The sequence below is a fragment of the Aethalodelphis obliquidens genome, unplaced genomic scaffold (assembly GCF_003676395.1).
Source record: "Aethalodelphis obliquidens isolate GAN/ISIS:26980383/991018 unplaced genomic scaffold, ASM367639v1 scaffold37, whole genome shotgun sequence".
NCBI classification, from domain to species: Eukaryota; Metazoa; Chordata; class Mammalia; order Artiodactyla; family Delphinidae; genus Aethalodelphis; species Aethalodelphis obliquidens.
In genome coordinates this window covers 12380938-12407023 of record NW_020837981.1, presented here as the reverse complement: position 1 = coordinate 12407023, position 26086 = coordinate 12380938, and the positions used below count along the sequence as shown (strand labels likewise).

The 26086-nt window shown below is 39.7% G+C and overlaps 1 protein-coding gene across 4 annotated transcripts in view; it reads right to left on the bottom strand.

Moving 5' to 3' along the window:
- The window catches only part of MICU1 (mitochondrial calcium uptake 1), a 200081-nt gene that overhangs the window by 3948 nt on the left and 170047 nt on the right, over positions 1-26086 (bottom strand). For all 4 annotated transcript variants that reach the window (XM_027129935.1, XM_027129934.1, XM_027129936.1 and 1 more), the window contains one exon: positions 2856-2945. In XM_027129935.1, the coding sequence (XP_026985736.1) occupies positions 2856-2945 (90 nt within the window). The remainder of the gene's footprint in view (positions 1-2855; positions 2946-26086) is intronic.

The following is a 26086-nucleotide window of genomic DNA, read 5'->3' as shown; positions in this document are numbered from 1 at the left end:
ACTAACTTGAAAAGATATATGCACCCCTATGTTCACTGCAGCATTATTTATAAGAGCTAAGACACAGAAACAACCTAAGTGTCCATGGACAGATGAATGGATGAAGAAAATGTGATATGTGTGTGTGTGTATATATATTGTGTGTACGATGGAATATTATTCAGCCATAAAAAGGAAACTTTGCCATTTTTGACAACATGGATGGACCTTGAGGCCATTATGCTGACATAAATCAGAGAAAGACAAATACTGTATGATCTCAGTTATATGTGGAATCTAAAACGAACAAACAAAAATAATTGAGTTCATAGATATATAGAACAGATTAGAGGTTGCTAGAGGTGGGGGATGGAGGTGGATGAATTCTGGTGCAGGGCTTCAAAAGGTACAAACTTCCAGTTATAAGTAAGTCATGGGGATATAATGTACAGCATGAAGACTATATTTAAAAACACTGTATTGCATATTTGCAAGTTGCTAAGAGAGTAGATCTTAAAAATTCTCATTATAAGAAAAAAATTTGTAACATGTATGGTGACTAGACTTATTATGGTGATCATTTTGCAATATACACAAATATTGAATCATTATGTTGTACACCTGAAACTAATATGTTATATGTCAATTAAAAAATTAGGTCCCAGAGATAAAATGATTTTTTAAAGATAATAGAAGTAGATATTGATAGAGCCTCCTTCTAAAAGGCTGGAAAATCAAACATTTCCCAGGACTTCCCAGGAGAAGAGGGGAACTGTGATGCTGGTTGCCATTACTCCCATATTCACTTCACAAACCAGCTCTTGGATACTGGCTTCAAAAATTATAAAAATGTTCTTTGGAAAAAAACTCAAACTACCTAAAAGTGATTAGAGTAAAAACAAAACCTGGGGAGAGTTACTCTCTCTGCAGCAGTGCTGTCCATTAGAACTCTCTGCGATGAGGGAAACGTTTTTATCTGTGCTATTTTCAATACAGGAGCCACCAAGCCACGTGTGATACTGGAAGAAGTGAGTTTTAAATTGTATTCAATTTTAATTAATTTAAATTTAAATAACCACATGTAACTGTGGTATCATATTGGACAGGGCAGCTCTAGAGAATAATCACCCTTCCCTGTGGATGAGGACTCTCCTTGTCCTCGCTCTGGGGCTTCCTTTCACTCAGACCTTGGTTGTGGGTTCAGGGGGGAGATTTAAATAACTCAAGTTCAACTTAAAAAGTTAATGAGGACTTCCCTGGTGGTGCAGTGGTTGGGAATCCACCTTCCAATGTAGGGGACGTGGGTTCGATCTCTGTTCAGGGAACTAGATCCCACATGCATGCCACAGCTAAGAGTTTGCACGCCACAACTAAGTAACCCACCTGCCGCAACTAAGACCTGGCACAACTAAAAATAAAAAACAAACAAAAAGTTAATGAACACCTGTTATGTGCAAAGTACTGTCTGAGGTCCTATTTGCAGGGGAGGGGGGATCCGAAGGTGGATAGGACTTGTAACTACCCATAAAAAGCTCACAATTTGGTAGGGACATTAAGTCACATACACAGAGATGGAGTGTAACATGTAGCGATGCGGACAAATTGAACCAAGTTAAGGAATAAAAAAAACAGAGTGATTCATTATGCTGGGATTAAAAGGGAAGGTTTCACACATGCAGGAGCTTTTGATCTGTTCTTGAATTCTGTGAGCCTAGCTTCCTGGAAGAAGATGAACAGTGAATCCTGGCTGTGAGACAGGGAATGGAGGTCATATAGTACAGAGGGGGGCAGTGCACTTTTGGTTCAAATCCTGTACTTGCTATCTAATACTACTTTTGTGCTCCTGGGAAAACTCCTTTACCTCTCTGAGTTGCAGCTTCCTTATCTGTAAAATGTGGTTAATAACTACTCCTGTGTCAGAGGATTAAATGAGCAGCTTGCACAGTGTATCCGGCTCATAGTAAGCAATGAAAAAACTGTGAGATAACTAATAAGGACCTACTGTATAGCACAGGGGACTCTACTCAGTACTCTATAATGGTCTATATGAGAGAAGAATCTAAAAAAGGGTGGATAGATGTGTATGTATAACTGATTCACTTTGCTGCATGCCTGAAACTAATACAACACTGTAAATCAACTATACTCCAATAAAAATAAAGTAAAAATAAATTTAAGGCAAAAAAAAAAAGAGAGAGAGAAAAAACTGTGAGCCTCCATTGTTAATATTATCATCATTGTATCAGCCAACATAGCTGAGAAATAAGGCCAGAGCAGAACCAGGATCTCTTAAATGGGCTAAATAAACTGCAGAGTGCTCACAGACACAACAGACCTTGGTGTGCAGCTGGAATGCTATGATGGGTTGTAAATGACTGAAATGTGCCCTGGGTGGTGGAGTGACCAGTACCATCTGATTCCTAGAGACATTCAAATATTCAAGTGTTCCTATCTACTAAGCAGTAAGCTGGGTCTAATTTTTTTTTTTTTTGGCCGTGTCACACGGCATGCGGGATCTTAGTTCCCCAACCAGGAATCGAACCCGTGCCCCCTGCAGTGGAAGCGGGGAGTCCTAAACACTGGACCACCAGGGAATTCCCTTGTTTTTATTTTTAAGATCCTTAGGGTCATAAATGAATTTAGGCCTATAGGCAAATTAGAATTATAAGAAGAAATGGAGAACACAAACCAGGACCAGGGGTGGTATTTCTCAATGTCATGAGTCTGAGGGCTGAGCTACTGATGTGGGAAATGGGGAAGTTGAAGCAGTCTAGGCTGGTACCCTGGAGCTGGCTGCAAGGCTCCATCATAAAAGTGTCTACTTCAAGGGCAGTAAGGCTTGGTTTTTCCGCCGGACTCCAGAGGGCCCCACTCACCATCACAGTCAAAGAGCGCAAACACCACATCACACACGTGATCTGAGAGTTCCACTTTAGCCACTGTCCTGGCCACCTGCTGCATGGTTACTGAAAGAAGAAAGATGTTGAGTTAGCACAGCAGAGGGACTTTCATTTTGCTTTCTCTGAATGGAAGGATAAAACTATTCAGTCACAATAAAAAATTTTCAAGTGTATTTACGTCACATTTAAGAAAATGGTAATTCAGTTTTTAATCCATAACCCCCTTTCCTTTTCACGTCAGATTCCATTTTCTTTCTACTGCTGCCACAATTTAGGAGGTATATATAATTAAGTAAGAATGCCTGATACTAAATTTATAGAGAAAGTAGATTGGAGGTTACAAGGGGCTGGGGAGTTAGTGGTTAATCGGTACAGATTTTCTGTTTGGGGTGATGGAAAAGTTTTGGAAATAGTGGTGATGGTTGTACAACACTGTGAATGTCATTAATGCCACTGACTTACATACTTAAAAATGGTTTAAATGGCAACTTTTGTTATATATATTTTACCACAATAAAAATTTAAAAAGTGAAAATCCACATAATATTTAAGGATGGAATTCTAAGTCTTCAGCATGCAGTGGTGGCTTTTCTAATAAATTATTACCAGAAGAGTGCCTTGAAAAAAAATAAAGAATGCCTGATTGTCTCCGTCTTGGCATTTCCCTCCCACTGGAAAGAACACAATAACAAAAAGTCAAGGAAATAATGAGGCAGAGAAAGGATGGGGAAGTGGGGAACAAGGAGACTTGTCTGAGTGCACTGAGGCTTCACCCACCCGTTACTGACTAACAGTGGAGAATCTGCATGGCTGAGCTCCTGCCCTTCCTCCCAACAGGTTTTCCATCAGCCACTTTGTCTTTCCCAACTGTGCCGCTTGGGAGAAGCAGTGGCCCCATCTCACTAGATCAATACAGTCTCTCTTTTTTTTTCTTTTTCCAGATCTCATCAGAAACTCTCTTCTCTCTTGCCATTTTTTCTTTCTCTGACATTTACTGTTAAACACTAGCAATCACGTGAGAACTGGGTTCTCACAAAAAACAAGCCAGGAGGGACTAGGCAATTTCCCCTGCCTTCTCTGCCATTTATCCTCAAGCCTGATCCAGCTACATCTATAAATTATGTTATTGCTTATAGACACACTCTTAAGTGAGGTAAAACTCAGAGGAAAGAAAAAGATGAATTTCTATTTATGAACCAACCAGCAACGAAGTGTTCATATCTATAAACCTCAGATTAGATTCTTCTAGAAGCGATGTGAACTTAAACTAAAGGCAGTGTGCTTTCTCTGCTTATTTCATTCCTATAATTTCAGTTCTTTCTTGTCATTTTTTTTCTGCATTTGCTCTTTCACTTCACCTCTATAGCCTCCATTATATTCACCACAGGGCCCTTGAGGTCAGCTGATACAAATGCCAGAACAATGCAGAGGAGCAAGGAGACGCAGTAGAAAAACTGCTTGCAAGTCACAAGACCTGAGCTCTAGTCCTGGCTCCATCAACTTGCTGTGGTGGAGCCAGAACAATGCAGAGGAGCAAGGAGACACAGTAGAAAAACTGCTTGCAAGTCACAAGACCTGAGCTCTAGTCCTGGCTCCATCAACTTGCTGTGGTGGAGTCATCTGATCTCTTTAGGTATAATATTCTCATATTCAAATGACGGGATGCCACAGGATAGCTGCTGAGGTGGCTTAGTAGTGCAAGGAATGGTTTATTGGCATTTTCTAGAATCTGAGGGTGAGGGATAGGGGTGGAGGTACACAGAAACAGCTGAAGATCTTGTGTGGCGAAGGGCAGAAGAAAGATATAAAGGCCACAAGCTGGGCTGTACCTTAGTGTCCACAGCCTCTGGCTGGAGAGGGACTAGGCTGCTCATGAGAGCGGGAAGAGTCAGATTCCTCCTCCTGCAGCTTTAGGTTACTGCTCATACCGCCCCTCTTCCCGGGATGCGAGAGTGAAAGAGGAATCAACATCCCTTGGAACTAAAAGACTTAAGCAGAATATATTATTGTGTGGATGTTCACGAGATGTGGTTAAGTGCTGATGGGGGAGATGGGGCCTCTACTAGACTGTAGAAATTCTAGGGTTTAGAAACTTAGCCTCGTAGGTCTAGACACTTGATTCTCTCAGTCGGCTCAGGAAGAACTGATTCCTGCTAACTAAATGGCCCGGGGAAAGAGGAGAAACCAGAAGGCCAATTTACAATGAAAATAGTAACTGTTAAGAGAACTAAACTGATGACAGCTGGCCATTATACTTCTCAGTAGGAAAATCTACTAAGGAAACTCAGTTCACCACAGAAGATTGCTCAGTGAAAAGCGAATCAGATCAGAAAACACTGGATGCTCTCAAACAGTGATCATTTACTGAATTACCCTTTGCGGCCACAGAAATGTGTCCTGAGAAGTGGCTCAAAACCTGTTCTATGTAGGTAAACATGAATGCTTTATGTTAACCATTCCTTTCTCTGCCAATGTTTGTTAACCATGCCTTTTTCACACCAATACCACACCTGTTATAACTGATAACTACCCTCTTTTTCTCTTTCCCAGTTCCATTTTCTCAGGGCAGAGTGCCTATTGCCAATTCTTTTTTTAAAATTGGAGTATAGTTGCTTTACAATGTTGTGTTAGTTTCTACTGTACAGCAAAGTGAATCAGCTACACATATACATATATCCCCTCTGTTTTGGATTTCCTTCCCATTTAGATCACCACAGAGCACTGAGTAGAGTTCCCGGTGCTATATAGTAGTGCTAATTCTTCTTGATGCTCCAAGTGCCTATCCTTTTCCCCATGAAGATAGACTCTTTCCTCTAAATAAACCATTAACTAAATAATATCCAAGAATGTCAGTGAGAGCTCTTGGCTTTTTTTTTTTTTTTTTTTTTTTTTAGTGGAAAGCTCATTAAAGTGGTACTAAGTGGTTGTAGAACAGGGACTTCTGGAAGCCACTGTCAGGAATCCCTCATTACAAATACCATCTCTTGACAGAATAGTTACAGAATATGTTCCATCTCACATGGAGAGGGCTCTGATGCCATCTGTACTACAGGAGCTAAGTTATTCAAACCACTGGGATGTTACCAGCCAGCAAAGAGCCTGGCTGGGGTGCCCTTTCACAGTTCAAGATCCTCAGATAAGCCCCCAGAGTGTGAATCAGAGCAGTGGAGGAAACAAACATTATACTGGCTGGTGAGCTGTACAGCCAAGAGCACTTGGGACAAGTAGGATGACAGCAGATTACAAGCCAAGTGCTTGACAGCTGGTCCTGAGAGTTGGCTCATTCAGATTTGCTTCCACATCTCTGAACCACAAAGCCATAATTAAATCACAGCAAGGAGAGCAATCCCTCACCCCCTCTGCCCCAGATCTCAACTTCTCCATGCAGACCAGTTGTTGGTACTGGAATTTGGGCCTCCCTTATTTCATGATGCTAATTGATTGATGGTTGGGGCTCTAATCTGAAAGATGTCTCTATGGAGCATGAAGTCACCCTGGAGAAGCCTACGTTTCCAAGGCCTATCTATTCCTTTGGTACAAATCTGGTCCAGCTGCCTGAACAATAGATGGACATGAGATTGGGTGGTTTCTACTAGATTGGGGTGGGAAGGAATTTGCAGAAGCGTGCTGAATTGGCACTCAAAAATGTGTTAACCATCTGGCTTTTTGAAAAGTCCAGGCAGAATCTGAATTGTGCCAGGACCCCCAATTTACTCTCTGGCACAGTCCATGACTGGGCAATTCAGCCTCAGACAGAAACTCATACTGAGTTCGTGTGACTATAATGTCAGAAGCTATATTACATAAAAGTATTCACAACAGTAGTTGAACAGAGGAAAGGAGAGTTCTGGAGGGATAAGAGCCCAGACATCCACTTGGAATCAGAATCTTAGAACTGGAAGAGACCTCAGACGAAAGGTAAAATGCAGAGAATTTGAATAACTTGCTCAGGGTCACAAAGCTAACTAGTAGCACAGCTGGGTCTAGAATCAGGGTCTTCTGACTTCCAGCCAATGCTCTTTTCCCTATACACACTGGATCCACTCGACCCCTTATATGGACAACGGATCCCCCCATGAATCTGTCACTCTGTTGTTTTTTTTTTTTTTTGGCCGAACCTCATGGCTTGCATGATCTTAGTTCCCCGACACCCTCGGCAGTGAAAGCACGGAGTCTTAATCACTGGACCGCCAGGGAATTCCCATTAATCTGTCACTCTAAACAAGAGAAAGAGCTCAGATGAAAGAAAAGCCAAGTTGGGGATTACTCCTTGCTAGTGGGCAGGGACGAATAACTGAGTAACAACTAGGGGTTGTGAAGAGCCAGCATTATAGTTTGACCACAGATCTGATTGCCCTACACATTAGCATTCCCTTGGAATGCATACTGACAATTTTAAGAACTTAAAGAAGTTTATTAAAATGCAACCCAGTGAAAAGCATATAAAACAAAGGTGGCCCTGGGAGCTTCTATACCTCTGATGCATAGATAGATCTACGGACAGTGTGACCCAGTTAGGAACTGCCTGTCTCTTCCTAATGCAAAGATGTTTGGAAAGGTGATATGCCACGTTGGGTTGACAGTCTCTAGCTGTGCGGCCATGTGATTATTCCTGTCTTCCTGGACTGCAGTGGAGAAAATCAAAAGCTGGCTGGTGACTGCCAAGGTTAAGTAAGGGAAGACATTTCTGCTTCAGCTTTGGAAGGGCTTATGATGCAGAGGTCGGTCCTAGTTTCTTAAATCCATACCTAGATGGCTTCGGGGAAGGCAGGGACGGGGGAAGGATTTTCCTTTAAAAAGCACCTGTCCTTTCTTGGCAGTATCTTCTTCCAAGATACTTTGGCTAATACAACATACACATTTCAGCCTGACTGAGGGGGTGTGGGTGGGGAGAAAAGGACAATATTTAGGATGACAAGCAATTTAAGGAGCCAAGAGCAATGCAGTATACTAATAATGAAAAATATAACAATTCTGTGTTCTGCACGGTGCTTCTGAGCTGCAGGCAGGTTGACCCCCTCTGTGTGCTCAGGCAGTCCGCCGTCAGAGGTGATGCTGGTGATCCTGGCTCTTAAATACTGGTATATGCCACAGAGAAAACCTGTGGTCAGGTTTTCTGAATCTCAGAGCATCATCCCAGATGACTGCTTCAATGGGCTTACATGATTAATCTAGTAAAACTGATTTACAGTAAGGTTTATTGCCATTGTCCAGTATTGTATCTGGCGTCATTAATGCTCAACACATTTTGTCCACAAAGGGCAAGCATTTCTATCAGTACCATTAGGCAGTGGTTTCAGGTGCCATGCTCAGAGGGCAATCACAGTTCAGTGGGGGAAACTATACAAACCATTACGATGGAGAAGTACATAGGAGAACTATCAGACATTAACGGACACATATGGGTCACAGTGGAATAGACTGTACTTCGTTGGAGGTACATTTTGGATCCTAATTCTAAAGGATTAAAGAGACATACTGCTCCAGAGTTGGCAGGTACAATAGTACGTGATGGGGGGAGGGGGTCTGAGTAAAGTACTGAAAGCAGGAAAGGATGCTAATGCCTGATTAGAGAGCTAGAACAGAGGTGCAGGTGGGGATGAGATTTTGCAGGGGGCCAGTCAAGTCTCCTTGCAGGGAAACCTTTATAACACAGCCAGGTCTTATTCGGAGACCAATTTACCATATTAACTTGCTTTTCCCTCTTTGACTCTTTAAATTTTCATTATTTTTTATTTTAAAAAGTTATTTTTCATTAGATAATACATTCAGCTGTTTCAAATTCAAATGGTACAAAAGGGCTGAAATCTCCCTCCCAAACTTATACCCCTGCCCCCTAGTTGTCCAGAGGCAACCAATATCTCCAGTTTCCCCAGAAATATTTTATAGATATAAAATCAAATATTTATTCTTCACTTTTTCCCACAAAATGGTGGTATATTAAATGGTTTTGCTTGACTCATTTAACAATATATCTAAGAAATAATTCCATTCCAATACATAAACAGTTCTTTTTTAACAGCTGCATAGTATTCCACCAAGAGGATGTATCATTATTTAGATAACCACTTCCTCATATTACTCGAACCTCAGTCTTGAGGAGGAAGTGCCTTTTATCCCCCCTTTACAAAATGACTTCTTTGGTGGGCTATGGGTGGGCTGTGGGTTGTCAGCTTCAACAGAGTCTGAATCTCTGATGGCTAAAGTTGAAAGCAACTGAGATATTTAAGTTCAGTTTGCTGAAATTATGCCAAAAGGCTAAATACTCTTCACCTTAACAAGTGTCTTATAAAACCTTCAGAGGCTTCTAAGGGTAGTAACCCCTTAAGCCCCCCAAAAGCAGCACATGCGTTAAAAAGTAATCTCTATACTTCCCCAGTTGGTATAATTCCTTTCTGATCCTTTTCACAGTAGGATGTAATGTTGGCTGATGTTCTCACTTATCTATTTAAGAGGATGTTTTGGCAGTTTATCCTACCCTCACTCTCCTCTCTCCCCCAGTGGTAATCGTGAATCCCTAAAGCAGCTCCCTTCCTCCTTGGGGTACTTATATATAATTTTATTAAATCACAACATATTCAAAGCAACATAGTTAAGCCAGAATCAATCTTTAGAATTGCTAAGTAACTTTAAATTAGGGGAAAAAAATCAGGTCTCTGCAGAGAAAGTGCCTCATGAAGCAAATATTTCTTTCAGAATTTGAGCTTCCCTGCCTACATCATGAATAATTGTGTTTAAAAAATTAATGACTTTGTCTTAAATGAATGAAATCCTGGCCAACACTCTTCTTCACACATAAATGTTTTTACAAAATGCAATAACAAACTGAAGCATAGGGGCTTGCCTCCACAAACTTTAAAAGAATTTATAAAATAGGAGCTTTTTTCCCATAACCTCTTCCCCACACGTCTTTATGACATTCCCATTTCCTGCCTTCGTTCTATGGCTGTCTGGGGGTGCTCTCCCATACATTTTTGCTGTGAACTTTTCCCTATTTCTGCCTTCCCATAAAAGCACTGAGTCCCCAGTAGAATTCTCTAGGTCCTTCTCATGGCAGTGGATCTCGTGTACTAAAGAGAACAGTGGTATGGAAGTGAGTGAACCTGAATCTCTGGTCTCAGTTTTGCATCGCACTAGCTGTGATTTGAGCAAGTCATTTTCCTTCAAGTGTAAACAAAGAGGTTAAAAGAATAAAGCAAGGGTTTAAGTAAAATGATTTCTAAGCTCTTTTCTAGCCCTAAAATTTTATGACTGCCATTCTTAACGTCATTTTAGATAACATGGCTTAGATCAGTTAAAATGTCCATATCTTCAGAAGTCCTCAAAGAATAGAATGGTGGTAATTTCTGGTATGGTGGGTAGAATTCTGAGATGGTTCTCAACATCCCCACACCCTGTAAAATCTCCTCTCTTTGAATGTGGGCAGGACCTGTGAATAGGAAGTGATACCACTCTTGTGATTAGGTTACTTTATATGGAAAAGGTAATGGGATAGTCACTCCCATGATTACAGTTATATAAGAACCCATCTCAGTACACTGGGGAAAGAGATTCTCCTGCTGGCTTTGAAGAAGTGAGCTGCCATATTGTAAGAGGGCCTGTGAGAGGGCCGCATGGCAAGGAACTGCAGCAGTCTGCTGCGAGTGACAGCCAGCAAGAAAAAAGGACATCAGTCCTACAACCAAAAGGAAATGAATTCTGCCAAGAACCCAGGTGAGCTTGGAAGAGGATTATGAACTCCAGATGAGAAAGCAGTCCTACTGATGTCTTGATTTCTGCCTTGTTAAGACTCTGAGCAGAGAACCCAGTTATGCTATGCTCAGACCCTGACTTATAGAAACTAGGGGATAAATAGGTGGTATTTTAAGCTGTAAATTTGTAGTAATTTGTTATAAGCAAGAAAGTTAAGTAGGGAAGGTATTTATGGTTGGGAATGTCCTTTTGACGTTCCTCAAATCATACTTTATATACAGCTACACTCATTCTAGGTATATTTTATGGAACTGTCACTTTTCTGCAACTACTATACCAAGCTCCATAAACTAGCTCTTATAGAGGCACTAGCCAAGATCTAATTAAGTTTTAAACTTCTTAACAAGAAAACAAATTAAAACTGCCACGCTTCTCTTGGGAATTCAACAGCCTTGCTCTGATTTCAAATGTATCTGATAATTATAAGTTAGTTCATTTTCACACAGATTTCAATATTTAGGCTATAACATGTCCCTTAAAACATTACAACATTCAGTAAAAAGCTGATTATTTATAGAATTTCAAATCTGGAAGAACGCTTGGAGATAATTAGTATAACTCTAACTTGAGGTCAGAGAAATTGTGACTTGCCCATGTGTCAAGGAAATTAATGACATGGGAAGGTGTCATACTCCTATCATTCTCCCCCTCACCCTAGGCTTTTATTAGAGCTTTAGCATCCTTTTCAGGATCTGACCATGTTTAGAATTAATTCACTCATTTATTCAACATTAATTAAATATCTACCACATAAATATACATAATTCTTCTAGGCTCAGAGTAGGACACAAAGATGTGGAAAACATTGTTCTCGTCCTCAAGAGTTTACAGTCCAGTAGAAAATTCCCCCTTGAATGCTGTGGATACTAGAGATATTAATACTGCTTAGATATTCCTAGGAACAGAGAAGTTAAATAATGATAATGCCTTCTGAAAGCAATGATCTCAAGAATTTTTGGATGAATGATGAAACTTAGGAGAAACTAAAAGCTCCAATTTTCCTATTTAAAAAATACAAAAAAAACCCACTTACAACTTCTAAACTAATACGAATCTCAAAAAGTACTGAAAAAAGCAGTAGATACTACTTTCTAAGAGAACAAAATTAAGCCTCATCAGGTTCTAGGATTATTATTTTTTTAAATAACTTTTTGGGACTCCTCTGGTGGCGCAGTAGTTAAGACTCTGCCTGCCAATGCAGGGGACATGGGTTCGATCCCTGGTCTGGGAGGATCCCACATGCCGCAGAGCAACTAAGCCCGTGTGCCACAACTACTGAGCCTGCATACTAGAGCCCGCAAGCCACAACTACTGAGCCTGTGTGCCACACTACTGAAGCCCATGTGCCTAGAGCCCATGCTCTGCAAGAAGAGAAGCCACTGCAATGAGAAGCCCGCGCACCACAAAGAAGAGTAGCCCCCGCTTGACGCAACTAAAGCCCGCGCACAGCAATGAAGACCCAAAGCAGCCAAAATAATAATAATAATAAACTAATTAATTAACTAAAAAAATAAGATAAACAGGCAGAGGAAAGTCAGTACCTTGGGGCTGAAAACAGAGCAGGCGGCTGTGTATAGTCATAATTTCAATCTAGTATAGTAATTTAGGGTTATCTCATTTAATTTTCACAATAGCCCTGAGGCAAGTAGCCTTTATCACCGTTCTACAGATCAGGAAACTGAGGTTTTGAGAGTTTCAGTGATTTGTTCAAAGTTCAAAGCTAGTGAGTAATAGGGACTCAAAATCAAGTTTGAGTTTAAACCCAAAATTTATGCTTACAAATGTCTTGCATATATTTAGCTCTCAATAAATGCTAGATGTTGGAATCGTCTCTAAAAGTATAACAAAGTATTGCTACACCAATGAGTAGAGGTGATGAGGAACAGCTGGATTGTTAAAAGCTGAGAAGTCCATCCACATCTGTATATCTTATAATTTGATGTTCAGAAACTGACAGCTTAGTATATACATATGTCTTTTCTGTTCTGTGGTATCCTTTAAAGGGATACTAACTTTCCTTGCTACATGATCTTATTTAAGTAACTTTAGGCTTTTGTGTATTGGTTTCTTCACCAAAAAGTAATATAGGGCTTCCCTGGTGGTGCAGTGGTTGAGAGTCCGCCTGCCGATGCAGGGGACACGGGTTCGTGCCCCGGTCCGGGAAGATCCCACATGCTGCGGAGTGGCTGGGCCCGTGAGCCATGGCCGCTGAGCCTGAACGTCCGGAGCCTGTGTTCCGCAACGGGAGAGGCCACAACAGTGAGAGGCCCGCGTACCGCAAAAAAAAAAAAAAAAAAGTAATATGGTCAGAAAAGTGAAGAACACAAATGTGTCTACTAAGATGTTCCTGTGTGGGATAAGAAGCTAGATTAGACAACTCCAAGAGTCTGTGTCACTGTAGTGTATGCATTACAGACGTCAGAGCATGTCTGAGTGGGAGAACCTGGTCCTGAACAGAAGAGACAATTGTAGGGGGAAAATGTCATATTTCATCTTCAAGAGAAGGACACTAACTCCAAAACATCATAGTTTACCAAAACTATTCTCACCCAAGAATGGTCAACTCTTAGCCAAAGGGAACTGGGAGGAAATAGCCTAGAGCCTGTCTTCCCTAAGCTATTGAGAACCACAGTTCAAAATGGTGAACCTGCATTGTCTCCTCCTGGATTGCGTTTCAGCAATGATTTTCAAATTCCAGCAGCATTTTGGGATATACTGAGAGACAACATGATGGTGTGGAAAGAACACAGACTGGGATCAGAGAGACCTGAGCTTGAATTCTAGCTCTACTTAGCAGGGTAACCAAGAGTAAGCTGTTTCATTTTATATTTCCTTATTCATAAAATGGGGGATAATACTACCTAACTTTCAGTAAAAATACTTGGGATTGCAGAGAGTATCCTGTAGGGGATATGCCACAGGTTTTACTATTTATTTTCTTGGCTTGTCAGGTAATAAGGTAAACTGTATGTATAGGACAACTATAAAGGATCAAGGACAACCATGTCATAAATTATGATTTTCAGTTTAAGTGGGCTTGTGCTGGGGCATGAGTACTAAAGGCCATGGCCTATATCTGTGTGATTATTTCCTGTATTATAGTTCAAAGTACACGGGGGACACAACTGAACCTACAAGTTTCCCAAATCTCTAATATCCTAAAGTGCTTATAATGGGGCTTTACCATACCTAGAAACCTTTTATTCTCTTGGCAGAAATAAGAATACTCTAAGTCATACAGGCCATAGCTCATTCTAGAGCTCCAACTCAAATAATTTCTAACTCTTCCATCATAGGATGCCATGGGGAAGGACCCATGTTCAATTTTCCATTACCTTCTTCAGCAGACTAAGTAAATCATTCAGACAGCCCTTGAGAGGTTATATATCTAATTTTATGCCCAGTATGTATATGAATAAGCAATAGAACCAATTCCTCTTAAGTGCTAAACAAAAGAGATGACCTATAGTAGAAAGGTACTATAGTTCATGCAGAAAGGTTCTTTCTCCAAATGGTCAAAATTCAACAAAGACATGTCATTCTTGCCTGAGAGTTGTCATTCTCACATGAACCACGTAGAACTAAAGAGATAGCCACAATGAAATTTGGCATTTTCACTCTGAGGGATTACATCACGCTGGAATGTAAATCTGCAGTTGCCACCTGCCTGGGTTCTCCAACTGTTCTGAGGAACATTAGCTCTATAAGTTGTTAAAGACATTCTGAGGCAAGTCAAGTTTGGGAACTATATCACTCTCTTGGAGATTAATAATGCACATTAGCATATTAAAAAGTTGGCAGGAGTAGTGCTGCAGGAAGAAATTCTGTATAACCTGGCATTTTCCAAACTTATTTGAACCATGGAACACTTTTTTTGGGTTTTGTTTTAAACCCACAAAACCATTAACATATTGCAGTATATAATGTCCTTCACGATGCCGTTTCAGAAATTCTGTACTAAATTATGTCTAAAGACAGGTTTGCAAGCTCTAAAGTAGCCAAGGAAGAGAGAGTGCCAGGGCCTCTAAAAGGTGCCAATTTCTGAAGGTCCTAACCTTTTGGGAAAAAATGAAGACAGCTGAGACAGAGCAGCAGGCAGACAAAAGTACTCCTGTGCCAACCCCTGCCTCACTCTTTCCCCACCCCTCATAGGGGTCAGAGGCCCTCATTAGCACCTATCACAACAACGTGAACAGCTTGTATCCTTTTCTTTCTCCCCTAATAGACTATGAGCTTCTTGAGAGCAGAACCCTGTGCCCAGCATAGTGCCTATGCTGCTAGCTGAATGAATGCATGAACCACACTAAATCTGGTTATATCATCAACCTCATAATGGAAGCAGCAGGCATTTATTAAACATTCACTGCATGATGGGCACAAGGTTAAGTGCTTTGTGTAGATTTATCCTCAGAACAATCCTATGAGGTGGATATTATTATCCTCATTCTAAAAACATAGAAACCAAATTCAGAAATTGCCCAAAGCTACTCAGCTAGTCAATGATGGAGCCAAGATTCAAATCCAGTATTCTTAACTATTACACTTTTCTTCCTCTCTTCTAAGATTCATCTCAGCAGTGAAATTCCATGATTCAGTGGAAGGAGAATTGGTATAGAACTCAAACGAATGGAAAAATCACTAGTATGACTATTAGGATCAGGAATGTTTAAAAGCAAAGGGGAGAGTGCAAGGAGAGCCTGCAAAAGACAGGCACATCTGGCAGAGCAAAGGAAGTGAAGACAGGCACATCTGGCAGAGGGAAGGAACTTGGAAAGGTAGCCAAGCACAGGCTAGTCTCTGCATGCACCCTGCAGTACATCACTTAACATTGCTGATATCATGACCCCCTTAAGCTCGGATGAAGGTGAAATGTATGTTAAGTCTAAAAGATAGGGGTTATAGTACACAGTGAATTCATGACATGAGTTTGTTCTCTGGGTCTACTGTCAAAGGTGAGGGGTTATTGGCTTGAGATCCTATGTCTTTTTCACATCTATCAAGAGGTTCATTCACTCATTCATTTATTGAGCAAATATTTATAGGGTGTCTACTATATCCCAGATATTGTCCTAGGCACAGGGAATATATCCAGGAACAAGACAGATAAGCATTCTAGTAAACAGATAATAAATGCACATATAAATACACAAGAAAATATCAGGTAGTGATAAAGCCTATGATACAGGCTGATGGAGTTACCAGGCAAGTGATTTATATGAGACCTGAGTTACAAGGAGCCAAATACACAGAGATCCTGGGAAAGAGCACTTGAGGTGAAGGAACAGCCCGAACAAAGGCTTTTGGGTGGGAATGAACTTGATATATCTAGAATATAAGAGAACATGTGGAATGGAGTGAACTGGTAAGAAAGTGATATTTGATGTACTCAAAGAGTATATAAGAGCCATGACATATGGAGCCCCGTAAGCCTAGGTAAAGAGATCAGGATTAGAGTAGGCTAGGTGGAGAAACAGAGTCAGATTCAGGATGTTTTGGAAGCAGGGACACGGATTTATTGAAGAAATAAATATGGGGATGAACGAGTACAGAATCAAGGATAATGCTTACTTTTGTTTGTTCGAGCTGCTGGACAGATGAGGCATAATTCAGTTAATAAGTATTTATTGAGGGCCTACTATCTATGTACAAAATATCACAGTTAGTAGTCTCTGCTCTACCTGATAAGTCATATTTGTGAAAATTCAAGCCCATGTCTATAATTTATGGATAGGAATTGATGACAGTAGTGAAGGCAGAAGATTTTAGGTTAATGCCTCTTTTTTTAAAAACTATAAAAGCTACAGACAATATAGTTAGTTTTTTATAATTTATATTGAGTAGTCAGGGAAGGCCTCTTTGAAGAAATATAAGTTAGCCATGCAAAGAGTATAATTAGGTTTAAAAAAATGAGTTTTTTTTTTTTTTTTTTTTTGCGGTACGCGGGCTTCTCACTGTTGTGGCCTCTCCCATTGCGGAGCACAGGCTCCGGACGCGCAGGCTCAGCGGCCATGGCTCACGGGCCCAGCCGCTCCGCGGCATGTGGGATCTTCCCGGACTGGGGCATGAATGTGTGTCCCCTAAATCGGCAGGCGGACTCTCAACCACTGCGCCACCGGGGAAGCCCAAAAATGAGTTTTTAAACAGACAATACAAATATTCTCACGGTAAATTAAACTCATATACTTTTTTGTTTCTATTTTTGCCTTACTTTGTGGACTATGTATGAGTGATATTTAGGTCTTGGTTGCTACAGTGCATTGAATGGTGGCCACCCCAAGAGATATGTCCTACATCTTAGCCTCTAGAACTTGTGAATATGACTTTGTTTGGAAGAAGGGGATTTGCAGATGTAATTAAGGATCTTGAGATGATACCAGGTGGGCCCTAAATCCAATGACAAGTGTCCTTACAAGAGATACAAAAAGGATAGACACACAGATATACAGAAGAGAGAAGGAGGGGGAAGACCACGTGAAGACAGAAGTAGTGATTGGTAATATGCAGCCACAAGCCAAGGAGTGACTAAGCCACCAGAAGCTGGAAGAGGCAAGGGAAGATTCTTCCCTAGAGCCTTCAGAGGGAGTGTGGCCCTGCAAACATCTTGATTTCAGATTTGTGGGCTTCAGAACTGTGAAATAACTTTCTGTTGTTTTAGATCACCATGTTTGTGGTAATTTGTTACAGCAGCCCTGGGAAATGAATACACTTGGCTTCTTCCTTTTACTTAGTATGAATCTAGGGCAGTTTCCCCTAGATATCTATCTTTTACACTCAGGGACTCCAAAGTTACACAGATAAAACAATCTAAGAAGTCAAAATAAATGCCAAATATCATCTATCTCAAAACCAAACATATTTTTGGATATCAGATAAGACTGTATAATTTGTACCACTGCCTCTGTTAACAAGGATAATGAGGCATGAACTCTATGGAGAGACTAAACATCCCAGGAAATGGTTTGAAGTCATTTGAAAGAAACACTTTATCTTTTTTTTCTTTAACCACTAGGTTGCACTTTCCTTTGCTACCATTACCCTGAATCATTCTATTTTGTACATCCTATAATTTTAACACAGACAGTGATTCATCCTATATAATTGTTCTTTAAAGTGAATCTATTGTCTTTAGTTGGACTTTTCAAAAAAAGGTATGCAAATATAAATAGGAGCTTATTAATTTTATTTTAATAATGAGTGATGACTTCAAATCTTACATCTTTGGATTTGCAGATGCTGTCAAATCTGTTTTGTGAAACAAAGCAATACAACCAAAGCTATTCTGGAGAAATGACCCTGTGGTATTACACATACACATACATAACCTCCATGATTTCACTAATTTTTTCCAAAGGCTTCTACAAAGGTCAGAGGAGGTATTATTTTAAACAAACAAAAATAAATATGTAAACAAGCAAGGAGACAAATGCTGTTTTAAAAAGTTATGTGGATCAAGAAAATGAAATAAAAGGCATCCAGGATGGAAAGGAAGAAGTAAAATGATCTCTGTTTGCACATAGCATGATCTTATATTAGAAAATCTTAAGAAATCCATCAGAAAGTGTTGAATAAGCAAGACTGTGCTTATAAAACCTGAGTCGGTGCTTTGGAGAGATTTAAAAATCACAAATCACAGTACCCAATGGTGAAATAAAAACATTGTCAGATAAACCAAAAACTAAGAGAATTAACTGCCAGCAGATTCATACCATAAATGATAAAGGAAGTTCTTCAAACTGATGGAAGTGATACCAGATAAAATTTTAGATATTCAGAAATAAATGAAAAACACTCAAACTGGTAAGTATGAATAAATGGTAAATGTGGCTAAGTATAAAAATTATTTTTTTCTGTTAATTTACTGAAAAATATAATTGTTGAAAACAAACATGCTAACATTATAGGATAGGGATTATAACATATATAGAGAAAATACAAAATGACAACTATGGCATAAAGGATGGAATGATGGGAAATGGAACTGTACGAATGCAAGGTTCTTACATTTTACTTGAAGTGGTACAATATTAACTTTAAGTAAACCATGAAAAGTTATAATTTCTAGAGAAACCACTAAAATATAAAATGCAAAAAAGTATAGCTAAAAGGCCACTAGACCCAACTCTATGTCTAGAAGAGATATACCTGAAAGACACAGATAGGTTTAACATAAAAGAATAGACATACCATGCAAACAATAACTACCCAAAGAGCTGGAGTAATTAAATCAATACCAGACAAAACAGAATTCAAGAAAAGGCGTATTACTAAACATAAAGGGGGAATATTTCATAATGATAAAATGGCCAGTTCATCAAGAAAAGACAATAATCATAATCATTAAGTATGTATGCACTTAATACCAGAGCTCAAAATTAATGAAGCAAAGACTGACATCATTTAAAGGGAAAAACAGATGAGATTGGTTCAAGATGGTAGAGTAGAAGGACATGTGCTCAGTCCCTCTTGTGAGAGCACCGGAATCACAATTAACTGCTGAACGATCATCAACAGGAAGACACTGGAACTCACCAAAAAAGATACCCTACATCCAAAGACAAGGGAGAAGCCTCAGTGTGACAGTAGGAGGGGCGCAATCACAAGAAACTCAAATCCCATAACCCCTGGGTGGGTGACTCACAAACTGGAGAGTACTTATACCACAGAAGTTCACCCACTGGAGTGAAGGTTCTGAGCCCCACGTCAGGCTTCCCAACCAGGGGGTCCAGCAACAGGAGGAGGAATTCCTAGAGTATCAGACTTTGAAGGCTAGTGGGATTTGATTGCAGGACACCGACAGGGCTAGGGGAGACAGAGACTCCACTCTTGGAGGGCACACACAAAGTACTGTGCACATCAGGACCCAGGGGAAGGAGCAGTGACCCCACAGGAGACTGAACTAGACATACCTGCTAGTGTTGAAGGGTTTCCTGCAGAGGTGGCGGGTGGCTGTGGCTCACTGCAGGGACAAGGACACTGGCAGCAGAAGTTCTGGGAAGTACTCCTTGTCATGAGCCCTCCCAGAGTCTGCCATTAGCCCCACCAAAGAGCAGGGTAGGCTCCAGTGCTGGGTTGCCTCAGGTCAGACAACCAAAAGGGAGGGAACCCAGCCCCATCCATCAGCAGACAAGCAGATTAAAGTTTTACTGAGCTCTGCCCACCAGAGCAACACCCAGCTCTACCTGCCACCAGTCTCTCTGTCAGGAAGGTTGCACAAGCCTCTTAGATAGCCTCATCCACCAGAGGGCAGACAGCAGAAGCAAGAAGAACTACAATTCTGAAGCCTGTGGAATGAAAACCACATTCACAGAAAGATAGACAAGATGAAAAGGCAGAGGACTATGTACTAGATGAAGGAACAAGATAAAACCCCAGAAAAACAACTAAATGAAGTGGAGATAGGCAATCTTCCAGAAAAAGAATTCAGAATAATGATAGTGAAGATGATCCAGGACCTTGGAAAAAGAATGGAGGGAAAGATCGAGAAGATGCAAGAAATGTTTAAAGACCTAGAAGAATTAAAAAACAAACACCTAGAAGAGTTAAAGAACAAACAAACAGAGATGAATCATACAATAACTGAAATGAATATACTAGAAAGAATCTATAGCAGAATAACTTAGGCAGAAGAATGGATAAGTGACGTGGAAGACAGAATGGTGAAATTCACTGCCATGGAACAGAATAAAGAAAAAAGAATGGAAAGAAATGAAGACAGCCTAAGAGACCTCTGGGACAACGTTAAATGTACCAACATTTGCATTATAGGCATCCCAGAAGAAGAAGAGAGAAAGGACCTAAGAAATTATTTGAAGAGATTATAGTCGAAAACTTCCCTAACATGGGAAAGGAAACAGCCACTCAAGTCCAGGAAGCGCAGAGACTCCCAGGCAGGATAAACCCAAGGAGAAACACACCAAGACAGAAAGTAATCAAACTGACAAAAATTAAAGACTAAGAAAAATTATTAAAAGCAACACGGGAAAAACGACCAGTAACATATAAGGGAACTCCCATAAGGTCAACAGCTGATTTCTCATCAGAAACTCTACAAGCCAGAAGGGAGTGGCATGATATATTTAAAGTGATGAATGGGAAGAACCTACAACCAAGATTACTCTACCTGGCAAGGATCTCCCTCAGATTCGACAGAGAAATCAAAAGCTTTACAGATAAGCAAAAGCTAAGAGAATTCAGCACCACCAAACCAATTCTACAACAAATGCAAAAGGAACTTCTCTAAGTGGGAAACACAAGAGAAGAAAAGAACCTACAAAAACAAACCCAAAACAAATAAGAAAATGGTCATAGGAACATACATATTGATAATTACCTTAAATGTGAATGGATTAAATGCTCCAACCAAAAGACACAGGCTTGCTGAATGGATACAAAAACAAGACCCAGGGCTTCCCTGGTGGCACAGTGGTTGAGAGTCTGCCTGCCAATGCAGGGAACACAGGTTTGAGCCCTGGTCTCGGAAGATCCCACATGCCACGGATCAACTAGGCCCGTGAGCCACAACTACTGAGCCTGCGCGTCTGGAGCCTGTGCTCCGCAACAAGAGAGGCCGCAATAGTGAGAGGCCCGCGCACCGCGATGAAGAGTGGCCCCTGCTTGCTGAAACTAGACAAAGCCCTCGCACAGAAACGAAGACCCAACACAGCCAAAAATAAATAATGAATTAATTAATTAAAAAAAAACAAAAACACAAGACCCATATATATGCTGTCTACAAGAGACCCACTTCAGACCTAGGGACACATACCAACTGAAAGTGAGGGGATGGAAAAAGATATTCCATGCAAATGGAAATCAAAAGAAAGATGGAGTAGCAATAATCATATCAGATAAAATAGACTTTAAAATAAAGAATGTTACAAGAGACAAGGAAGGACACTACATAATGATCAAGGGATCAATCCAAGAAGATATAACAATTATAAATATATATGCAACCAACATAGGAACACCTCAATACATAAGGCAAATGCTAACAGCTATAAAAGAGGAAATCGACAGTAACACAATAATAGTGGGGGACTTTAACACCTCACTTACACCAATGGATAGATCATCCAGGAAAAAAAGCAATAAGGAAACACAAGCTTTAAATGACACAATAGACCAGATAGCTTTAATTGATATTTATAGGACATTCCATCCAAAAACAGCAGATTACACTTTCTTCTCAAGTGCACATGGAACATTCTCCAGGATAGGTCACATCTTGGGTCACACATCAAGCCGTGGTAAATGTAAGAAAACTGAAATCATATCAAGCACCTTTTACAACCACAATGCTATGAGATTAGAAATCAGTTACAGGGAAAAAAACGTAAAAAACACAAACACATGGAGGCTAAACAATATGTTACTAAATAACGAAGAGATCACTGAAGAAATCAAAGAGGAAATCAAAAAATACCTAGAGACAAATGACAATGAAAACACGACAATCCAAAACCTATGGGATACAGCAAAAGCAGTTCTAAGAGTGAAGTTTATATCAATACAATCCTACCTCAAGAAGTAAGAAAAATCTCAAACAATCTAACCTTACACCTAAAGGAACTAGAAAAAGAAGAACAAACAAAACCCAAAGTTAGGAGAAAGAAAGAAATCATAAACATTAGAGCAGAAATAAATGAAACAGAAACAAAGAAAACAATAGCAAAGATCAATAAAACTAAATACTGGTTCTTTGAGAAGATAAACAAAATTGATAAACCTTTAGCAAGACTCATCAAGAAAAAGAAGGAGAGGACTCAATAAAATTAGAAATGAAAAAGGAGATGTTACAATGAACACCGCAGAAATACAAGGCATCCTAAGAGACTACTACAAGCAACTCTATGCCACTAAAATGGACAAAGTGAAAGAAATGGACAAATTCTTAGAAAGGTATAACCTTCCAAGACTGAATCAGGAAGAAATAGAAAATATGAACAGACCAATCTCAAGCAATGAAATTGAAACTGTGATTAAAAATCTTCTAACAAACAAAAGTCCAGGACCAGATGGCTTCACAGGTGAATTCTATCAAACATTTAGAGGAGAGCTAACACCCATCCTTCTCAAACTCTTCCAAAAAATTGCAGAGGGAGGAACACTCCCAAACACATTCTACGAGGCCACCATCACCCTGATACCAAAACCAGACAGAGATACTACAAAAAAAGAAAATTACAGACCAATATCACTGATGAACATAGATGCAAAAATCCTCAACAAAATACTAGCAAACAGAATCCAACAACACATTAAAAGGATCATACACCATGATCAAGTGGGATTTATCCCAGGGATGCAAGGATTCTTCAATATACGCAAATCAATCAATGTGATACACCATATTAGCAAACTGAAGAATAAAAACCATATGATCATCTCAATAGATGCAGAAATAGCTTTCGACAAAATTCAATACCCATTTATGATAAAAACTCTCCAGAAAGTGGGCAGAGAGGGAACCTACCTCAACATAATAAAGGCCATATATGACAAAATCACAGCAAACATCATTCTCAGTGGTAAAAAACTGAAAGCATTTCCCCTAAGATCAGTAACAAGACAAGGCTGTCCACTCTTGCCACTATTTTCAACATAGTTTTGGAAGTCCTAGCCACAGCAATCAGAGAAGAAAAAGAAATAAAAGGAATACAAGGTGGAAAAGAAGAAGTAAAGCTGTCACTGTCTGCAGATGACATGATACTATACATAGAGAATTCTAAAGATGCCACCAGAAAACTACTAGAGCTAATCAATGAATTTGTAAAGTTGCAGGATACAAAATTAATGCACAGAAATCTCTTGCATTCCTATACACTAACAATGAAAGATCAGAAAGAGAAATTAAGGAAACAATCCCATTCACCATTGCAACAAAAAGAATAAAATACCTAGGAATAAACCTACCTAAGGAGGTAAAAGGCCTGTACTCAGAAAACTATAAGACACTGTTGAAAGAAATCAAAGATGACACAAACAGATGGAGAAATATACCACGTTCTTGGATTGGAAGAATCAATATTGTGAAAATGACTATACTACCCAAAGCAATCTACAGATTCAATGCAATCCCTGTCAAATTACCAGTGGCATTTTTTACGGAACTAGAACAAAAAATCTTAAAATTTGTATGGAGACACAAAGGACCCCGAATAGCCAAAGCACTCTTGAGGGGAAAAAAACAGAGCTGAAGGAATCAGACTCCTTCACTTCAGACTACAGGGCTATAGTAATCAAGACAATATGGTACTGGCAGAAAAACAGAAATATAGATCAATGGAACAGGATAGAAAGCCCAGAGATAAACCCAGCACCTATGGTCAACTAATCTATGACAAAGGAGGCAATGATATACAATGGAGAAAAGACAGTCTCTTCAATAAGTGGTGCTGGGAAAACTGGACAGCTACATGTAAAAGAATGAAATTAGAACACTCCCTAACACCATACACAAAAATAAACTCAAAATGGATTAGAGACCTAAATGTAAGCCCAGACACTATAAAACTCTTAGAGGAAAACATAGGAAGAACACTCTTTAACATAAATCACAGCAAGATCTTTTTTGATCCACCTTCTAAAGTAATGGAAATAAAAGCCAAAATAAACAAATGGGACCTAATGAAACTTCAAAGCTTTTGCACAGCAAAGGAAACCATAAACAAGACGAAAAGACAACCCTCAGAATGGGAGAAAATATTTTCAAAAGAATCAATGGACAAAGGATTAATCTCCAGCATATATAAACAGCTTATGCAGCTGAATATTAAAAAACCAAACAACACAATCAATAAATGGGCAGAAGACCTAAATAAACACCTCTCCAAAGAAGACATACAGATGGCCAAGAAGCACATGAAAAGCTGCTCAACATCACTAATTATTAGAGAAATGCAAATCAAAACTACAATGAGGTATCACCTCACACCAGTTAGAATGGGCATCATCAGAAAATCTACAAACAACAAATGCTGGAGAGGGTGTGGAGAAAAGGGAACCCTCTTGCACTGTTGGTGGGAATGTAAATTGATATAGCCACTATGGAGAACAGTATGGAGGTTCCTTAAAATACTAAAAATAGAATTACCATATGATACAGCAATCCCACTATTGGGCATATACCCAGAGAAAACCACAATTCAAAAAGACACATGCACCCCAATGTTCATTGCAGCACTACTTACTATAGCCAGGTCACGAAAGCAACCTAAATGCCCATCGACAGACAAATAGATAAAAAAGATTTGGTACATATATACAATGGAATATTACGCAGCCATGAAAAGGAACAAAAGTGGGTCATTTGTAGAGACATGGATGGACCTATGGACTGTCATACAGAGTGAAGGAAGTCAGAAAGAGAAAAACAAAATCATATATTAATGTATATATATGGAATCTAGAAAAGTGGTACAGATGAACCGGTTTGCAAGGCAGAAATAGAGACACAGAGGTAGAGAACAAACGTATGGACACCAAGGGGGGGAAAGTGGCAGGGGTGGTGGTGGTGGTGGGATGAATTGGGAGATTGGGATTGACATATATATACTAATATGTATAAAATAGATAACTAATAAGAAACTGCTGTATAAAAAATAAAATAAAATAAAATGTAATATGAGATCCTTGATTAAATCATGGAGATATGAAAAAAGAAATAAAGGGAAAAACAGACAAATTCACACATCATGCTTGGAGATTTTTTTTTTTTTTTTTGCAGTATGCGGGCCTCTCCCATCGCGGAGCACAGGCTCTGTACGCGCAGGCTCAGCGGCCATGGCTCACGGGCCTAGCTGCTCTGCGGCATGTGGGATCTTCCTGGGGGCATGAATCCGTGTCCCCTGCATCGGCAGGCGGACTCTCAACCACTGCGCCACCAGGGAGGCCCCATACTTGGAGATTTTCACATTCCATTCTCACTAACTGATAGAACAACTAGCCAAAAATTCAGTAAGGACATCCAAGATCTGAACACTATCAACCACCCTGACCTAACTGACATTTTTATAACACTATATTCAAAAGCATAGAACGCACATTCTTTTCAAATGTATATGAAACATTTATCAAAAAACTGACCATAGGCTGGGCCATAAAACAAGTCTCAATCCATTTTAATGAACTGAAATTTTACGGAGTGTGTTGTCTGACCACAATGGAATTAAATTAGATATTAAAAACAAGAGTGTCTCTAGAAAAAACAAAATATTTGGAAATTAAAAAACATATCTTTAAATAACATGAGTCACCAAAGATCATGGGGAAAATCAGAAAATATTTCAAACAGAATGATGGTGAAAATACAACATATCAAAATATAGATAAAGTGATGTTTAGAACAAAACATACAGCCTCAAAAGCTTATCTTAGGTCTTCCCTGGTGGTGCAGTTGTTAAGAATCCACCTGTCAATGCAGGGGACACAGGTTCGAGCCCTGGTCGGGGAAG